General features: G+C 49.1%; 5 protein-coding genes across 5 annotated transcripts; 1 reads left to right on the top strand and 4 right to left on the bottom strand.

Moving 5' to 3' along the window:
- Positions 1–31: 31 nt before the first annotated feature.
- Positions 32–2,264, bottom strand: LOC129598591 (cell surface glycoprotein 1-like). The gene is made up of 2 exons (XM_055496569.1): positions 1,851–2,264; positions 32–1,784 (listed from the first exon to the last, which is right to left on the bottom strand). Exons 1-2 carry the CDS (start codon positions 2,131–2,133, stop codon positions 328–330), a joined length of 1,740 nt encoding a protein of 579 aa, XP_055352544.1. The 5' UTR covers positions 2,134–2,264; the 3' UTR covers positions 32–327.
- Positions 2,129–7,709, bottom strand: LOC129598594 (uncharacterized). Its single transcript, XM_055496574.1, is given in 17 exon segments — positions 2,129–2,559; positions 2,690–2,834; positions 2,900–2,991; positions 3,145–3,233; positions 3,383–3,532; positions 3,604–3,739; positions 3,925–4,053; positions 4,130–4,634; positions 4,637–5,841; positions 5,924–5,984; positions 6,178–6,267; positions 6,341–6,429; positions 6,507–6,584; positions 6,672–6,814; positions 6,882–7,017; positions 7,393–7,506; positions 7,569–7,709. Coding segments are annotated over 17 exon segments (3,507 nt in total). The 5' UTR covers positions 7,621–7,709; the 3' UTR covers positions 2,129–2,266.
- A 1,159-nt stretch (positions 7,710–8,868) lies between these two features.
- Positions 8,869–9,896, top strand: LOC129598586 (U24-ctenitoxin-Pn1a-like). The gene is made up of 2 exons (XM_055496563.1): positions 8,869–9,311; positions 9,443–9,896. The coding sequence occupies exons 1-2, from the start codon at positions 9,125–9,127 to the stop codon at positions 9,592–9,594; spliced, it is 339 nt and encodes a 112-aa protein (XP_055352538.1). The 5' UTR covers positions 8,869–9,124; the 3' UTR covers positions 9,595–9,896.
- Positions 9,897–15,690: 5,794 nt separating this feature from the next.
- Positions 15,691–17,772, bottom strand: LOC129598596 (kelch-like protein diablo). Its single transcript, XM_055496576.1, has 5 exons — positions 17,749–17,772; positions 17,416–17,665; positions 16,757–17,335; positions 16,057–16,140; positions 15,691–15,971 (listed from the first exon to the last, which is right to left on the bottom strand). The coding sequence occupies exons 1-5, from the start codon at positions 17,770–17,772 to the stop codon at positions 15,691–15,693; spliced, it is 1,218 nt and encodes a 405-aa protein (XP_055352551.1).
- LOC129598610 (kelch-like protein 38) lies at positions 17,544–18,525 on the bottom strand. The gene is made up of 3 exons (XM_055496590.1): positions 18,103–18,525; positions 17,749–18,027; positions 17,544–17,665 (listed from the first exon to the last, which is right to left on the bottom strand). The coding sequence occupies exons 1-2, from the start codon at positions 18,414–18,416 to the stop codon at positions 17,877–17,879; spliced, it is 465 nt and encodes a 154-aa protein (XP_055352565.1). The 5' UTR covers positions 18,417–18,525; the 3' UTR covers positions 17,544–17,665; positions 17,749–17,876.
- Between the last annotated feature and the right edge of the window lie 574 nt (positions 18,526–19,099).

Below are 19,099 nucleotides of genomic sequence, written 5' to 3'. Positions count from 1 at the left end.
CATAGTGGATCGCGCTGAAACCTTATCGATACTCGCATTATTTACATGAAATAAAACATTTTAATATAAACTATTCATGAAACCAAATAGAGAATTTTTTAAAATAAATTTAAATCCAAAGGCGAACACCAAATAACGCCAGCTTCTCGACAGTCGGCGAGAAACCTAATGTAATATTAGGCTATTTAACGATGATTTTAACAGGGAATAGGTAACTACATATTATATAAGTGCAACACCTAATGCATTTTTCATTTGCACATCTCGCAAGTCAAACACTGCAAGGTAGCGAGAAGTAACTCGCAGCCCATTATTTTTTAAAAAAGATTATTTCCGCTTGGGTTTATCGGCGGGTTTGTCTCCCGGCTTATCAGCAGGTTTATCCGCTGGCTTGTCGGACGGCTTGTCACTGGGTTTATCGGCTGGTTTGTCAGCTGGCTTCTCTCCTGGTTTATCAGCAGGTTTTTCCTCCGGTTTATCGGCTGGTTTGTCGCTTGGTTTGTCTGAAGGCTTGTCACTCGGTTTATCACTGGGCTTGTCCGCTGGCTTGTCTGCTGGTTTGTCTCCCGGCTTGTCTGACGGCTTATCTGCTGGCTTGTCACTCGGCTTATCGGCTGGTTTATCGGTCGGCTTGTCGCTTGGTTTTTCAGAAGGTTTGTCGCTAGGCTTATCTGACGGCTTATCGGCCGGTTTATCTGAAGGCTTGTCGCTTGGTTTATCGGCAGGCTTGTCATCTGCTGGTTTATCAGATGGTTTATCGGACGGCTTATCAGACGGTTTATCGGACGGTTTATCAGCCGGTTTATCGGACGGTTTATCCGCCGGCTTGTCCGACGGTTTATCGGACGGTTTATCCGCCGGCTTGTCCGACGGTTTATCGGACGGTTTATCGGACGGTTTATCCGCCGGCTTGTCCGACGGTTTATCGGACGGTTTATCCGACGGTTTATCAGCCGGTTTGTCGGAAGGCTTATCCGACGGTTTATCAGATGGCTTATCGGATGGTTTGTCAGACGGTTTATCAGATGGTTTATCAGCCGGTTTATCAGAAGGTTTATCCGATGGCTTGTCTCCCGGTTTATCAGTAGGCTTATCGGATGGTTTATCCGATGGTTTGTCTGCTGGTTTGTCTGCAGGTTTATCACCGCCGCTTCCGGCTGGCTTATCGCCGCTACCGGGCTTGGCGTCTCCTCCTGGTTTGTCCCCCGTGCTAGGTTTGTCTCCGGGCTTATCGGAAGGTTTGTCGCCTGGTTTGTCGCTTGGCTTATCCGACGGTTTATCTCCGGGTTTCTCGGATGGCTTATCCGACGGTTTGTCGCCTGGCTTATCTGCCGGCTTATCTCCAGGCTTGTCTCCGCTACCAGCTGGTTTGTCGCCAATACCGGGTTTCGCGTCTCCTCCGGGTTTGTCTCCGGTGCTGGGTTTATCTCCTCCCGGTTTATCACCGCCCGCGGGCTTGTCATCGCCACTTGGTTTGTCACCGCTGCCCGCTGGCTTATCGCCGGCGCCTGGCTTAGTATCTCCGCCCGGTTTATCACCGGTTCCAGGCTTATCTCCGGTTCCAGGCTTATCGCCGCCTGGCTTGTCTCCACCTCCGGGTTTATCCCCTCCTCCAGGTTTATCCCCTCCTGGTTTATCCCCGCCTCCCGGCTTGTCAGCACCTCCTGGTGTATCTGCTCCGCCCGGTTTTGGTCCGCCTCCTGGAGTTTCTCCACCTCCTGGTTTGCCACCCCCGCCCGGCGTGTTTGGATTTCCTGGCTGTGGCTGATTAGGATTTTGGTTACCTACAATCCAAACCGTTGAAAAATTAGAAATTCTGAAATTCGTACAAACAAGGTCGGTCATTGTACCCGGATTCGGACAGTTGCTTGTCGCGGGCAGATTAGCGGTGCCACCAATATTTCCCCCCATTCCGCCACCGCCGCCGCCACCGACCATATTCAGCACGATTTGGAGGTTAATCGCCGGAGCTGCGTTAAATGCCATCGACTGCCCTTGCGCTGGTACGCTGTAGCAAATCTTGAAGCCACCACCCTGTCCGGCTGACGACACCGTGGTCGGAATAGAAATCGTGACTTGTCCGCCGCCCTGTCCGGACTGACCGCCTGGATTCGGGCGTGGATTATTTCCCATCCCGTTGTTGATACCATTAATGCCGGATCCGATTGTTCCGCTTCCAAAGTTACCTCCGATTCCGCCTCCAGTGCTGCCACCACCAATTCCGCCCCCGATTCCGCCTCCGATGTTACCTCCACCGATCCCAACGTTACCGCCATTTCCTCCAGATTCCGGGAATGTTGATTGGCGGCGTAGGCGGCATTATTGGAGGGTTGGTTGTAACGGCACCGGTTGGGTAATGGGAGCCACCGGTGGTCCCGGGGTAAAACCGGGGTGGTGGGGTGGGTTGCGTGGGCGGGAAGAGATCGATAACCGGGCCTTGCGTAGGAGGCAGTGGGTTGACCTGTCCACCGGGTTGTCCGGGCTGTCCGCCGGGTTGCGGCTGTGGAGCAGCGCCAGGACGAGACATGCCCGCTGGCAGCGGTAATCCGGCACAGTTCACTAAGAGTCATCCGATATACTTGTGCTTATGCTGCTTGTGTTAATTCTAATACGGTATTTTACGGTTTTTTTAAGTTGAGCCTCTGCTAGCATATCCAGCGCTTTATTAATTATTATCAGTGAAACCTACATGGCTTGCACTGTATATTGCATCTGTAAAGGGCACTGAGTTCTTTGCAATCGCACTCGGAAAGTTCGCCCAGACGCGGGATGAAATACGGCGGATTGGGCACAGTGAAGGCCGGGGTGCCGGGAGCGCTGGAGAATTCGTCCATCTATACCCAACATACGCAGAATTACACGACCTTTCAATATATTTCCTGTGCAGACGTGTAATTACTTTATTATGCGTTATGGAGCAGTAGTCATACGTGGGACACGTGCTGCTGGTGGCGTTGGCTTCGGTGAATTTTGCATATGCGGCTTGATTACCTGGAGAAAAAACACAGCCGTCACCAAAAGCGGAAAGGCCAGGCAAATTACGGAATATCTTGGTTAAAACAATTACTGTAAGCGCTAGTTTGTTTCAGAAATAACTAATACAACGTTCCGAGCGACAGAATTAGCTGTTTTTCATCAAATTACCTGGTGGAATGTTGCCTTGGATCAGGTTAATATGATTATCGCGATCAGGCCGGTTGTGGATGCTGCGTAGTCCCAAAACGATAGCGGCACTACAGAATTGTACGTGCAAGAGATTATTTAATAAAAAAGGCTTCATTTAATTTAATGTGCAACATGTTTCATACGCAGATATCCTAACTTCACTAAATTTTCCTATGTAATATTATGAAAAATTTCGCAATGAATAGCAGAACACTACAATTTCATAAGCGAATGTCGGGTTCCATCAAAGCAACCGTCCTTGGAATCCTTGGATAACACCATGATCTGCTCCTTCTTTCCACTGCTAATATGTTGTGCCGAAGCACCCGGCAGGGAACTGCAGGCTTTTGATCCGAGCGGCGAAGCGCTGCAGCGATACAGTTTCAGTTAGGCCGGCTACGTTTTATGTTGACAAAACAAGGCATAGCCGATTCTCACATTTGTCCATCGCTGGGAGCTACCTTGACCTTGAACAGCGGACTATCCGCACTGGTGTTGACAAACTGAACACAGCTACCCATTTGATCCTGAACTGCTTTGAAAGCGGCATGGATCTGCGCTTGTTCCAGGGGACCTGGTGGAAACAACAAAAAATCGCCCGGTAAGTAAAAAATACGTAAAACAGTTGCAAATATGTAATCAAGGAAAAAGTCAACGATCTAAAAGAATTAAACTATCAAAAAACATACGCATAATTAAGCACAGAATAAAAATTAAAACTACTGCGCAGACGGCACAAACATCTGCAATCACCCTTACTGTAAGATGGATCGACACAGTAGGGCACCGTATTTCCCGGCCACTTATAGTACGCTTGGTCGTTGTTCATGGTTCGTTTAAACCGCTGACCGGATCCAATCGGAATGGGATCTCCTGGCTTGGCGGACACTATAATTAAATAACCCGGCAAATTTTATTTTGATTGCCTTTTCAGCTTATAAAAGTTTTGAATTTCTACGCCTACTCATTGCTCCCGGGGGCACTCCAGGGGGCCTGCCACTGTCGCCTGAACTAGTCCAGCTCCAACTGCCGGCATTTCCACCCATGTTCCCGTTGGAGCTACCCGCGTTACCGCCCATGTTACCGCCCCAGTTGCTGGTCATACCGCTACCAGCATTAGTTCCGGCACTGCCAGCGTTACCGCCCATATTTACACTCCAGCTGCTGGCCTGACCGCCGCCCATATTACTGCCAGCACCCCCGCCATTGCCGCCCGTATTGCTTCCCCAATTACTTGTCATACCACCACCAGCATTACCACCGGAACTGCCGGAGTTAACGCTCCAGCTACCGCCCATGCCGCCACCCATGCTATTTCCAGCGCCACCGGAGTTTCCGCCCATATTTCCGCCAACATTGCCACCGGCGTTACCACCAGAGTTACCAGCGTTACCGCCCATACCGCCTCCCATACCGCCCATTCCAGGCGTCATAGTCACGGAGCACTGCGCATTCGGCGGGCCGTTCACGGGAAGGGACGATCGGTGGTGCGTTGTGGGATGTATGATTGTCGTGGTACGATGTAACATCGCCGTGCTTGCATGATAACCAGTCTGACCGACATCACGGCCGCTACTCGTCGCCCAATTGTTACCAGAGCTGAACGATCCCCCGCTGCCCACCGGTCGACCACTTCCAAACATCCCACTGTTGAATGAGCCGCCTTGAATTGAATTACCCATGGATCCACCCATGCCAGTGGCACCAGTATTGCCCCATTTGCTCCCCAAGAGCTGCCGAACATTCCACCGTTCGATCCTGACATGCCTGGATTACCGCTGATTCCTCCACCGCCACCACTTCCCATATTTCCCATAGCTTGTCCTCCTCCGCCAATAGTAAAGGTGAAAGTCATACTGTTACTACCACCTCCCATTCCTCCAGAACTGCCGCCGGCTCCGCCCATACCACCACCCATACTTCCTCCCATTCCACCGCCTCCGGACATGCCTCCACCCACATTTCCACCCATTCCATTTCCTCCTAACATCCCACCTGGATTGTTTCCCATCCCCATGCCGCCCATTCCAGAACCGCCGCCAGCTCCAACTGCACTTCCTCCACCTCCAGAAATACCACCCATACCACCGCCCATGCCGCCTCCAGCACCTCCACCCATCCCGGGAGATCCACCGGCGCCGCCTCCCATTCCGGACATTCCTCCCATGCCGCCATTCATTCCTCCGGCTCCGCTGGCTCCACCCATTCCGACCATCTGGATGGTGTAGCAGACATCATTGCTCATTCCGCCCTGAGACACCGACGGCTGCATGGATCCACCTCCAGCGCCACCGCCACCCATCCCGGACATCCCGCCACCACCAGTACCACCAATGCCACCACCGGCACCACCTCCCATTCCCGGTGTACCGCCACCGGTACCACCTGGCATTCCGGGTGCACCGCCCCCACCGTTGCCACCCATTCCGCCGGCAAATGACCCACCCCCGCTGATAACACCGGGACGGCCACCACCGGCACCTGCGCCACCACCACCGCCCTCCATTCCTAGTATCTGATTCAGCAGATTCTGGAGGTCGTCATCCGCTTCTAGCCCGGCACCTACGCCGGCTGCTCCACTAGGCTGGGCCGGCTGGTTCTGGTTTGTTTGTCCAGATGAACCCGGCACCGGTACAGGTTTTTGTTGTGGCGGCATTTTTTGTGCCGCACAGTCCACTATTTATCAGAATACATTGTTTCTGAACTTAATGCCATAATTTCACGTATGATATTATTTGCCAAGGGTAACGTCGCTTACGTTTTGCGCAAACCGAGCTGTCGCCTCCATACATCGTGGTTATGTCCTTGCAGTCGCATTCCTTCAAATAAGAAAGTACATCGCAATGAAAAGACATGCATATACGAGTACATAGTGCTTGTCGCAATTGATTTTAATCAGTTATATAATTTTATATTAGGTAGTATTTTAACCTACTTATTATTCATGGTGCACAATTAATTTTGTTTTTCTAGGTCAGTACTTCAAATCACTTGAATTTTTTGGCAACTTACGCTAAGATGGGACATCTTAGGAATAAAGTACGGTGGCTGTTTGACAACAAACGCGGCAGCATCGCTTCCTTTCTGTGTGTAATCTCGCGGCTAAACAAAATAAAAAAGTAAAGCAATATTTTGTAATCAACCAGAAAACAATATGTCCCGGAATTCAGGTTACCTGGTTGTGTGTTATGCTACAATAGTCGTAATATGGGCAGGCGGAATACGCCGCTTCCGGTGGAAATGTTCGAAACGCCATACGCATGCCTGCTCAAATCACAACTTTGGCAACATTGTTGTATTAATACTGAACCAATGACAGCTGTCGTATGTATGTATATTACTCGGCAAGACGTTGTCCAAACTGATGTCCAGGAAATCGTTGCGAATGGCTTTCTGGTGCTCGTTCCGTTTCCCCACACCTGTCGCATGATGTCTTGGTTTAATATCTTAAACACCGGATGTACGCGCATAACAAAATCCGCAGTTTTTTAGGCGGCAGTGTTTACTTAATGTTAAGTATTTCATCAGAGATCGCGGTCCTTCGTGGAAACAGCCATCATCACCGTCGGTCAGGACCATAATCTGCTCGCCGGTATGGTTGGCTCGGAGCCGTCCGGGAACGGTATAGCAGCGATGCTCCACCGCGCCGCTGTAATAGTTACAATTTATTTTCTTAATACATGCCAGAAATCATCGTCAGAAGTTTCTGAATTTACGCGTCGCCTTTATTCGGAGTGATCTTTAGCTTGTAAACCGCAGCGTCCGCTGTTGTCTCCAGGAACTTCACACAGCCACCGGTGTCCTGGCTAATGCGCACCATAGCGGTTTTGATCTGCGCTCTCTGCAGCGTTGCTAAATTATAAATATTATGTAACAGAAGCGCTCTCAACGTGAATTTATTGTGGATCTTTTACTTCGTATAGTTATACTCGTATAAGAAACAAAATTAAAATACAAGAACGTGGCCCAGCTCTCAATATCCTAATCCTTTTCGTCTACATGTAGGTGCATAATTCATGTAGGTGCATGTAGGTGCATGTATACTGAGCGCGCTAACACGTAAATGATTACAAGATAGTTTGTGCGCCGTGCAGTGCAGAAAGAAAGAAAATGAAAGCAGTGCAGAAATTAATAGCGTACGTGTACGAACTTCATCCTCGATTAATATGATTTAACGGATATTGCAATAATGTGGTGTTACTAAGAAGGGGTGCAAAAACAACTCACTGTAGTCTTTATCGAGGTAGAAGTGAATGTCTCCGTTGGGCCACAATGTCCAGGGGTTTTCGGGATTTTCCATTCGTCCATTCTCCATTCGAACCCATTTCGCATGACCTTCGTCTAAACACGCAATCCTTCCATAATCTATACCGCCCTGAGCTTCTAAGAAGGTTTCAGTTTACCGATAAGAAGGAGGACGATAACGCAAAGGATACTATTCAACCGGAAGTCCATTTTGGGAAGAAACTGGCAAGCAAGCGCCAGTCCAAATTTTCAAGTACAATAAGGAAAAACATTCATGGGTGTATACTATGTAAAATGCGGCCATCTTGCACAACACAGTTGACACTGCTGTAGAAGGCGGAATTGCTGATACCAGCCAGAAAGCCTCATAAGAAAACGCTTTACGCTCGTAATTCGAATTCAGAGCAAAATGTCAAGTGGCGCATTGGATATTTATTCCGTACATTTTCTTCTAAGAATCAGTGACTGTTGACTTGGAATACATATGTATCGGGGTAATAATTTTCATTCAACATAAGTTCAAAGTATCTCTATATAAACAAAAACTGGGATGCTGATTTGTTGGCCTTAATGTGATGGATACATAGTGAATAAAACTTTATTTCGTCAGTTATCTGTGCAGTTAGTGTTATATCCAAGAATAAAGATACACAAAGTTATATGTGCCGTTAACGTTTAAGTACATTAATATCGCTCGCACATTTACGAAGTCAGCCGTATAATGTACCGGTACATACGTAAACCTGCATGCATGCCCCAGGGTTACACATATCTATATTTCACATTTCTTAATATGGGCTTTACGATATTTAATTAAGCCCATGGGCCTCTATTTCGGGGGGGGGGGGCTTCAGATTCGATAATTATGGTATGCAATATCAGCAATTATAATAAATATATAACGAATACGCAGTATGCTGTACGTTTCAGCGCTTTCCGGTACCCGTTACTTGTTTAGCAGTTGTATTTAAGCTGCTGGAAATATTTTCACTGCATTTTTCATTTGTTTAGAAATTAGGTAAGTAAATACAAAGCATCGAACTGCTAACGAAATGCTAACAACCTTCGATAACGTTTATAATGAAACAGTGGATAAGGATAAACGATGTACGCAAAAAGTACACAAAGCATTAAGGACAGGAACTACATGTACATAAAGGATAAGGCGTAATCGACTTCTCGCACTGCTGTATTATCGACAAAATACGTAATAACAAAATTAATTTAATGCATTAACCGTACATGCTACATAAACCTACATATCAATATACTGTATTGTAGTAATGCACATACGAACAGTGCTTTTCCTGTTCGTACGTGCATTACAAAATGAGTACTGGCTCACACATTGTATCTCTGTGTCGACTACAGTGCTATAAACACTATAAAGTTAATATAAATACTGCTTATAGCACTGATAATTTTCACGTTGTTTTACTACTATACTTTTAAAGCAGCTGCATCTTTTTTATCTGATATAAAACCGAAGATCAGATATTACAGTCTTACTAACAGATATTATGTGGGTACAGGGTTTCGAGACTCTAATTTTGTGATGTACATCTTGTACTTACACGTTGTCACTTTGCAAAAACGCCGGCTTATAGCACTTTACTTCGCTTCTGCTTATAACGCTTTCAAAGCTGTTACCCTATACTGCATCTTACGACCACTGAATTAATTCTTAGGAATATTATTACAAGTACTAACGAAGATGCATCTTATACCACTGAGCCTCCTAATCCTGTTGATGGTAGTGGTCGCGGAAAGCACCATCATGGGCGGCCAGTGTATGGAGTTCGTCCCGATTCTGCTGCCCAATGGAAAGAGCATCTCCGGCAATAAAAACGTCGGCCGCTGCACGTGTGAAAAAGCCCGCGAGAAGGAGATGGCGCAACAAAGTAATAGCACGTACTGTGTACAGAGCTGAAAGAATGCCATGCGCTCTGTGTTCATTTGTTACTCAAATGTTGAGCTACTTGTACATAGTATTTGCATGTTTTGTTTACAGTATGCGAACTTTTATTTGCAGTTCCCGACAAGTGGGTGCCTTCCTGCGAGAGTGACGGAAAATGGATGAAGAAACAACAAGACTGGATTGGCGCGTGGTGTGTGGATGCCAACGGCAATCAGATCAGCGAGAAAGCTCTCCGCGACGAACGCCGAAATCTTAAATGCGAATAAATAATATTGCCGACAACCACAACCCGCCTTGAAAGAAGATTTCAAAGATTTTCTTAGTTTATATATCTGGCCGTTTCACCCGGTTTAGTCTGAAGGTGTCAACTTAATACGCAATGCCTGAGCTTTGGTTGTTTTCTCCAGCTTCCGTATAAGAACAGAACATAATTTCATTCAGACGAATATATTTTTTCATTGGGTACTGTCATGTTTCTATGAAGTACGTTCTTGCGCCTTGCATGCAATCAACCTCTGACATGCAATGACCTTCTTACATAATAAAGCGTTCGCTTTCCGCGCAATGATGCGCGGCCGATAAAACATTAACAATGTGCACTGTAGTGTATACAAAAACCAAAATTTTTTGACCCACTACGCTGTACTTAAATGTTTCATGTTTTACGCACAACACGCACTGCAGTTTATTCCGATTACCGCAGCAGCAGCAGCGGCAGGGCAGGTGCTGGACGTTTTCGGTAGCAACTCGGGAACAACAATGGAAACGCTGATAATCATAGTGAAAGTCTGCAAACAACGAGCATAAATCGCTTGGGATCACTTGATCAAACGTCAAGAATATCCTACACAAACCTTAACAAGCAAGGACGAGCTAATCTCCCATATTCCCACCGGCTTTAAGGACAATCTGCCAGAATCGCTTATGCGAAGTAAAGACTTGCATTTTCTCACCGCGTCACTGCTCTCCTGCAGAACAGCAACAACGAGTAAGTGAATCCAGTAATTTATCTGCACCTAAGCGGCACACTTACCATTTCCTCGGCATTGTCCAAAAGGTCACATAGTTTGTTTTGTAGCTCTTCTTCCTATTACACAAACACAAAACCATAAAGTTCAAATATGATAAAAACCCTTTGAAGGGGTAATAAAATTGGAAATTGTGCATTAGAAATTCGAAGTTCCGTATTCACCTTTCTGTGAACCCGTATATACGGTAGCAACCCGACTACCAGAAACACGGCAGCGGCTAACGTAGCGTATAATGACGCAAAGTTCGGTCTGTCCGACAAAATATTCGCGGTTGCCATCCGGCTGACCATAATGTAGCCATCAGCCAGGAAAGCCACGGCCACAAACGCTCCAAACTGACAGTGAATCGTCTTCGACAGGCAGACCAGTTTACGGCGGAATTCCATAAGATATCGTAGTTTCACGTTAAGCTCCATTTGGTTTTGCTCGATTGCAACAATAAAGCAGTCCACACCGTGCTCTAGCAAATAACCACAAAGAACAAACAGCATCTGCAGCAGGGTTATGTACAACATCGGTACGCTTGTCATCAACTCCCAGATGATTAAGTGCAGCCACAGCGACAGCATCACACCGCGGCCATGAATATCCGCCACGCTTAGAAATGCTTCCCTCGAGTATCGCGGATGCGACCAACTTGTACAATCAATAGCAATAAAAACCACTGCGGCCACACCAACCGAAATGCAGGATTTGCGTCGAATCATCTTGGCCACGTTCCGATAGCTCACAAAACCGGAAGCGACTAGCTGTTCCAGTACGCTCAGAATGTCGGCAATCTTAACTGAGCGGAAGAATACGATAATCAAGATCGGACAACGAAGAGACATGATTAGATTACGGATGAGCTGAATTTGATCGAGAACGGTTATAGTTACCGGGGAAATTTCAGTGTACACAAGAATAAAGCATATGAAGTATGTTAAAGCTAAGCCTGCTCCCGCGGCAATCAAGAATCCTCGGATAACCCAGTGTGCACTGCATTTTGGTCGGGATAGCGGTGTAGCTAAGCCGAGGAGAGATAAGAAAGTGTGAAACAATATCCTCTGGTCGGCTTCCCATTCGGTGGAAGGCACTGCTTTGGCAACATCCCGCTCATTGTCAGACTGTGAGGAAGATTTTGCCGCTATACGGATCTTTTTTAACAGCGCACGAAATCGCTCTGGTTACCTGAAGTTAAGCTGCATACGCTGTTTCTGAGTGAGCGGTTTTTCAGTACTGTTGCTTGCTGATGTAACCGACGGTCCGATCTTTACCGTTCGTGGCACCGTGCCGAGTTCTCTCCGTGTTACGTTTATTTAGCTTGAAAATGCGCTGACACCGCTGAGGCCGACGGCTGGATGACAATGCAGATCAATGCGCATCTATCGTCAATCCGTACCAAGTTTATATATCTAATATCGCAATATCGCATGCCTTCATGATCTTGTACATAAATGATAAATCTACATTTTACGGTCGAAGTAACTGTAGCTACTCTTAAAACATAAAAAAAGCGGTATTGAATGCCTTTGGGCGAACGCCTCCTGCTTTGTGAGGCTCCGTCAGTGCCGCACAGAATTTTTTTTGCCAAGGATTTGTCCAGTGGCCCAAGTATGTATTAAAAGTACTGTATCTGTGCGTATATCGGAACCATGGCTGAAGTTAAAACTGGAAGTTAGAAAAGCTGCTAGCCGATAAAACTCATTGAGAAAAAAGCCGATAAAACTCATTGAGAAAAAATTAAAACATCATTTTTGATATCTTAGTGCGATCATCACTCGCTTACCAGTTTCGATAAGTTTTCGTTACAAGGTATAAACATTCCTACTCCTTAAACAGCCGGTTTTCAAAATCGAAATTTTGATTAAGATACTATATGACATAAAACGTCATAAAATTTAGTGTGGTACGTAAAGACGGTGGAGTAATTAAGCGGCGATCTGACGTAATCTGTAAATCTTTGCTGATGTTTTCGCCTGATATGGATGTTTTCTTTATATTGCACATACCGGTATCACAAGTTTTGAACTGCGACTGTTGCAGAGTGTGTAGCGCGTGGTATGACGCGCTGACCGATCTTTGTCGGCACGTAGCCATCGACCTGCAAAAGATTAACAGTGCGGAAGAAGATGGTCAGGAGCCAGCGCACAAGTGGGCGCGCTTGATCCACGTCCTGAAGCACAGTGTCGACCAGCGGACGTTGTCCTTGACGCTGATGGACGGCCACCTCAGTCCGGCACTGGAGGCGGTGGTCTACCGCTTCTTGTCGCTAAAACACCTCCGCCTGCCGGAAATCGGGCTGCGAAAGGTCACTTGTCAAAACCCGCTGACCGCCAACCACCGGCAACAGCGCCTGGATTGGGCCAAACTGGGATATCTTATGAAGACGTGTTGGACGCTGCGTTTGCACAAGGTCATGATAACGTCCATCTTCGATCCCATCGCCGGGCTGTGGTGCTCGCAGGAGGACGTTCGCGACGACCTGAATGTGTACCTGTGGAACGTCTGCATCGACTGTATGCAACCGGAAGCCGGCCAACTGCGGCAGTTTCTCGGCGCGGTGAACCGCATCTGCCGAGAGTTGACGCCCGCGGAACGGGAAGACATCCGTCTGGCCTGCGACGAGCTGGCCGTCGGCGCCGGCGGACATGCGTTTCGGGTGCCGTTGATGCTGAAATTGTACGCATAACGCGACCGGTGTCTAAATAAGCGAAATCTCTACTGCCGGTGTATATAATTGCAGGTTGAACCAGCGGCCGCAGTTGCTGCTGTCCCCGCTGGCCGCGCACGCCTTTCTCTACTCCTACCCGCTAATCCAGACCGTCCCTGCCCCGCCTCGGATGTCCCCGGCCGGCAGTCGGCTGGAGGCTTGTCCGCATGGCAGCCACCGTCACGCCGCTGTCCTCAGCAAGCTTTCCCGCCCGCACAACCACGCCCATTCCCGTTCGCGGCGGACCAGAGGGCGCCGACCTCCCGACCATCCCGAAGGCGTGCGGAGCAAACCTGCGCCCGCCGTCACCGCTAAACATTCCTCCCTCCCCTTTTTTCCCCTGTTGTGAAATGGACGCCACGATCGTCACCGCTGCGTTATATGTGCGTATATGTATATTTGCTGATACTAATGTACTGCAGTGTGCTTTACTATCCGGCTTGCAATATTATTTCACGCAACCGCAGTAATTTGATTCTGCTGAGGAGTTGTGCTCCGACAAAGCAGCTTATTCCTTGTTGTTTCTACTGTGCCGGAAATGATAGCATCTAGTTGATACAGTGAAAATCTGCTTGCTTAACGCCTTCAATTTGCGCCTGTAAACTAAATCAGAAGCCTTAGAATGTGAACGAAATCAGAAATGTTGCTCTCCTTGTGCGTTTTTTTATTTTTTTAAATCCTTTGATGCAGGGCCGCTAGCAAATTAGCAATAATAGCTTCAAACCATACGCTAGGTTGAAATAATGCGCGCTATGACCGTAATACAATACAAGCCAATGAGTGCTATTACAACAACCCCGAACAGCTACATAATTTCCCATGGCGCACAATTAGCTAAAATTGTACTTTCCGCGCGGTACGGGAACGCTGTTCGGCTCCCGCTGATCGTGCTGCGAAAGGTCACTTGTCAGCACCCGCTAACCGCCAGTTTACCCGCGGACTTGGGGAAACTGGGATCCTTTTTGAGGGACTGCCGCGGACACTGCACCTGCAAAAGGTCACGGTCATGTACGTCCCCAAGCCCCTTCGAAGCCATCGCCGGTCTGTGGGGCTGGCGTTCACGGACCGCCGGCGACCTGCATGTCTTCTGGAAGTGGCCTCCATCCACCGGATATACACTGCATACTGGCCACGTGCACCGGTCCAGTGCGGTCCAGTGCGGCAGCCTCTCGGCGCCATCAACCACAGCTGCAGTGTGTTGACCGCCGCATGGGAGAACATCAACCACTCCTGTGCAGTCGCACCGGCAGCCACTAGTTGCGGGTGCCGTTATTGTAGAAACTGTACGCGCCCAGCGATCTCTTAATTGCTATCAGCTGGATGGCAAAGTGAAGAGTGAACTTGCGGCAAGTAATGGTTCACTTGCAGGTTGAACGAGCGACCGCATGGATCGCTATCCCGACTGGGCGCCTATACATGCCTCTCGCTACTGGGGCTGCTTCGACAGGCCGTGCCGTCGACCCCTACCACAAACGCGGGCACCGGTACCGGTCAGCAGTTAGGCGTCAGACCTTTTCCCCTGGACCCCACAGTGACGTGATGACCACCGAGCACATCCACATCCACCGCCCCGCCGGCTCCCGCGTCCGGACTCGTCGAGCAGTTCCAAGGCGTGCAGAACACCCTCAGCTCCATCGCTGCATCGGGCAACATTGCCCTTCCTTCCAAAGGTAATATTGGCGTGTGTTGGCCGTGCATGACATCCGGATGACGGTGGAAGCAGGCCAAATGAGCAGGACGCTACCACCCAGTCAGTCGACACCGAACAGGCTATTTACAGCAAAGCGCAGCTCCAGCGGTCACCTCCCGGCGACCAGCGGGTCCAGGCATTTGTACCGCTCTACAGCATTTGCCTGCAGGTCGACATTTCTGCAGGTAGTGTATTGCAGTTCATAGTTACATGTTCACTGAGTTGATGATCTTGGAATCTTGCGATAGTTATGGCGCTTTAATTTGTTATTACTCGTACACATACAGCTACTATATTGTACTGATGGAGCGCAGAGATGGCCTGCCTCCAAAGTATCCGGACTGCGTTGTCGCGGAAAAGTCATCCCGGTACAGATTCATCCCGGATTGCGGGAATAGAACCCAGTAGTCCTTAGTCCACACAGTACTTTTTCGTCTGCTCAGTCTCCACTCTACACCAACAACATACTAAACAACTGACTTACCAGCTACCGCTAGTGACCTTTAAGTTGACTAGCTTACGCGTTACGCCACGGAGAGAATTTTATTCGGCAATACTGAAATGTTCATCATCACAACAAGCTTTAAATACGGCCGAACTGACCCAATACGGATTCTGTACACAATTAAAAATCACATTATTTTTGGCAACAACTCCTGAGCAATAAAACCCGTCTGTCTCCCCGATGCTATACACAGATTCATCACGCTGAAATTTAAATTTAAACGTGAAAAAAATAAAAAAATAAAACCTCACAGTTTCCCATCCTTCCCGTTGTTAAAAGCAGACGAAGGTGCATCTGAGGAAAGCTCAAGTGGTTAGTGGTCCGTGGTCAAGAAATACAGAGCCGTCTGGAGGAAAAGTTAACACGGTACGTAGAAGTGGTGGCAAAGAAGACGCGGACACTGCTGCGCCCGTCCTGGAAACGTCGCATCCTGTTGCTGCGTGTTCAACTTGCCGAAAAGTTGGACCAGACCGCCTGCGTCGGCAGCTGAAGAACGGTGAGCCAGGCGCTGAAGCGGGGAATGGCCACGCAGCCAACATCGCCGTTAGTCATCGCGGCCGGTTTGGCTGTGGCTGCCGCGGTCCACGTGTCGGAGGCGGTGTCGTACTGCTCCATCCACGGGCCGGCGTCGGCCTGGCCCGGCCGACGGGCCAGACCGCCGAGCGCGGACAACTGCCCATTCCACAGGACGAGGCCGAATGTCTCTCTGTCGGTGGTCAGGTTTCCTAAATCCATAAGAAAATTGATTAAAATTATACGAAATCAAACGTCATACATCACGACCAAGAGTGGGAACACCAGCGGACGTACGTCTAATATGCCATTTATTATCGTTCACGTCGAATGCTTCCACACAGTTCAAGCCAGCTGATGTGGGAAAATCCGTGTATCCACCTGCAGAACACAAGGTTTATCGTAATGCATCTGATTTTGTCAGCAGTGACTAATAACAAATTCAACCGCTATGACAAGGATTTGTATTTAATTTGAGAGACGCTGCAAACATGCAACGGCAAGTAATTTCTGCGATGACCATCTGTGACGGCATGACCACTGGAGTCGTCGCCAGCGGCGCATAAGGGCGAGCAACCAAGGCTCAGTTTCAGGCTTTCAGCTGAATACCGGCAGCCGGATCACACTCGTAGCATGGAAAGCGACGGGTTTCTTGCATCATGTACGCAGCCAACGCCGAAGGTTTTGTCTAAGTGCATTATCATACTTGATCGCACCGAAGGTCCGTCGAAGATGGACACTGGACAAGACGAAGCCGAGAGCAGAGCAGAAACCACACAAGCGCATTCGCCCTGGTGTGCAGCGCCGTCTATCAAGCACTGAATGTCAGCCACCAGGCGTTACTCAGTCAGTCAGCCCACGACTGCATCAAAGGTGGAAACCCCATGCAGGACTTGGGGCCCTCCCCGACCCCGTCGTTGAGAATTTAGTACGATGAATCTCACGCTGAGAGAAAGGCAGGACTACCATCCTACGGCTACATATGCTGCTTACTCACCCACAACATAGATCAGCCCATCGGAAGCCGCGCACACTTGGGGGCGATAACGTGCCGTCGGCATCCGCGCCAACTCTGACCACTTGTTCGGCAAAGGATCATAACGCAGGACTCGGTCAGTGGCTGCCGACCGACCACCCGGTGCGTCCACTAAACCTCCGAAAATGTACAGCTGCCCTGCATACACCAGATGTCCGCTGTCCCCTATCCGCGTCGGCTTCTCCTTTCTGGCCTCCCATCGAGACGGCTCCTCATGATGGCAATACAACCTTTCTTCTCCAATGGCATATAAATCCGTTCCACCGAAAAACAACGACATTTTCGACATGGACAGGCTGCAGGGAGCCAGAGGAACCCACTGGTCCGCGGCGGCGTGATAGCGGAACACCTCCGTTGTCAGTCCGGTCTGGCCACTACGGAAAGTGGTTATCACAATATCACCACTACTCCCAGCGTGAACGGCCGGAATAGCGCATCGTGCAGGTGGCGCAGGGCAGCGGACGCTACAGCAGTGGACACTCTGCGGTTGAAGGAAGACCAGGCGACAACAGCTGTGGACCAGCGCGACGACAACCATTTCTGCAACGTAGCAAATAGTTGTCAAGTGCTGCTGCACCCATGTATCCTGACAAAGTGCACTGAATGGAGCTGCAACAAACCGTATGAACTGCGCCGCTCGTAATTGCCACTGACGGCAGCCAACGCGGCCTCCCGTAGTTGTTGATCCAGGGGATGCCCAGACAGGCCCGCCACATAATCCGCAGAAAGGAAGCCCAGTTTCAGCTGAGCGAACAGCGCCGCCGCGTGCTGGTGGCGGCCGGATGAATGATTCAGCCAGCTCAGCACAGCATGCGCCACCTGGTCTTCGGTGGCCACGAACAGCTGCCGCGACTGAATCAGCGTACTGATCTGCAAATACATACAGATACAAGACCAGGATAACTAACAGGGACGGCAACGTGTGACAGCATCGTGGACACTTCACAACACACCTCCGCGATAGTCCCATCCAACATGAACTGGTCCGACTTGCTGATGGACAAGAAATGCTCCAGGGCAAAGGCCAGGCACTCCTCGGCCACATCCCGGCAGGACAGCTGCTGCGCGCCCCGGTAGATGGTCAACCAGTTTGAAGGCCCACGTTTTGCAGCAGGAAGGCCTTACATGCCTCCATGACAGTCTGCATTCCCACGTAGTCGGCCGCCTGCAGGAGGTACAGGGCATTACTCCCGTTCACGGTGATCTCGCCGCTGTACATGGCGCTGATCAGCCTGCAATTCGTCAGAAACACTCAGTAATTCATTCGGGCTGGGATAAAGCTGCAACTGCACTGTCGCGGCACTCACTGCTTTAGGGAATTATGGGTGACACCATCCAGTGGGATTTTGTCCTGCTTCGATTCCTGCATCGGCGACGACAGCATGCGTCGAAACAAGGCACTACGCGCCATCAGCACGATACGGTGGCAGCTAATCCACTCCGCTTTCTGCGAGTCATCCACTTTCCCACACACTGACACATCGCAGAAGCTCCAGCGACATTCTTCCAATCCCACGGCGAACTCGGAGACTGGCAATTTAACGGCGATTTCTGCGGCCGACACTGCGTACCGTGAGCGCGAGGGCCGTAAGCAAGATGGCCATGGCGCTTCTTCGCCCATTCTCCGTTCGTTGCTAGCGGGCACGAAGACGGCGGGGATTCAGTTTAACGAAGCAATCAAGACGGAAGAAAGCACTGAGAACTGAGCACGGTGAAACGTTGAGCTTCTGCCTTAGTTATTCACAGAATAAGTAAGAAATCAAATTCACCCGGACGTGGAGAGCTCGCAGCTTCACGTGTGCAGTGAGTGTGCGCCTGTGCGGTTCAGTGTGTTTGGGTTTTTCCTCATTGTGACGTCACGGTAGTTTGTCAGCCGATTGGTTGGAAAATTCTCCATTTTAAAGGCTGACCACCGCCATGTATAGTTCAGTACAGAGGTTGCCCATTTCTGCTTTTTCCATATCCCATCCATACCCCATTTTCTTACAATTTTTCCCACCCATCTCCGTTCCATAATTTTTGGATCAGACCCATTTCCTTCCATCCCCATTTCAGCGCCCCATTTTTTAAAAATAAAATTACAACGTACAACCAAAACCTTGCTTGACGCCGGCTTACGAAATACCTCGTTGGCAGTCAGCTATTCACGGAAAGCGAGAATTCAGCGCTGTTTTTGCCAAAATTTTCTCGATCCTAACGTGTAAAATATTACGACCTTCGTAAATCTTCGCGCGAAGCGCGAAGGTTTCGGGGATTTTTATGAATTTTGCCAACCAAAATAGTTGTAGAAATGTATTAATTCGT

This window comes from Paramacrobiotus metropolitanus, unplaced genomic scaffold (genome assembly GCF_019649055.1).
Source record: "Paramacrobiotus metropolitanus isolate TYO unplaced genomic scaffold, Prichtersi_v1.0 Parri_scaffold0000125, whole genome shotgun sequence".
Classification (NCBI taxonomy): domain Eukaryota; kingdom Metazoa; phylum Tardigrada; class Eutardigrada; order Parachela; family Macrobiotidae; genus Paramacrobiotus; species Paramacrobiotus metropolitanus.
This window is presented reverse-complemented; position numbering and strand designations above follow the sequence as displayed.

What these genes read in the sequence shown, in the direction of transcription:
- LOC129598591 (XM_055496569.1), bottom strand. Translation starts at nt 2,133, where the DNA reads ATGGGAAATAATCCACGCCCGAATCCAGGCGGTCAGTCCGGACAGGGC. An exon ending in AAGCAACTGTCCGAATCCGG is followed by an intron (nt 1,785 to 1,850) that starts GTACAATGACCG and finishes TTTGGATTGTAG; the next exon opens with GTAACCAAAATCCTAATCAG.
- LOC129598586 (XM_055496563.1), top strand. Translation starts at nt 9,125, where the DNA reads ATGCATCTTATACCACTGAGCCTCCTAATCCTGTTGATGGTAGTGGTC. An exon ending in GAAGGAGATGGCGCAACAAA is followed by an intron (nt 9,312 to 9,442) that starts GTAATAGCACGT and finishes TTTTATTTGCAG; the next exon opens with TTCCCGACAAGTGGGTGCCT.
- LOC129598596 (XM_055496576.1), bottom strand. Translation starts at nt 17,772, where the DNA reads ATGTTGGATGGGACTATCGCGGAG. An exon ending in TGGGCTGATCTATGTTGTGG is followed by an intron (nt 16,141 to 16,756) that starts GTGAGTAAGCAG and finishes TGTGTTCTGCAG; the next exon opens with GTGGATACACGGATTTTCCC. An exon ending in TAATAAATGGCATATTAGAC is followed by an intron (nt 15,972 to 16,056) that starts GTACGTCCGCTG and finishes TTATGGATTTAG; the next exon opens with GAAACCTGACCACCGACAGA.
- LOC129598610 (XM_055496590.1), bottom strand. Translation starts at nt 18,416, where the DNA reads ATGGGCGAAGAAGCGCCATGGCCATCTTGCTTACGGCCCTCGCGCTCA. An exon ending in ACCCATAATTCCCTAAAGCA is followed by an intron (nt 18,028 to 18,102) that starts GTGAGTGCCGCG and finishes GACGAATTGCAG; the next exon opens with GCTGATCAGCGCCATGTACA.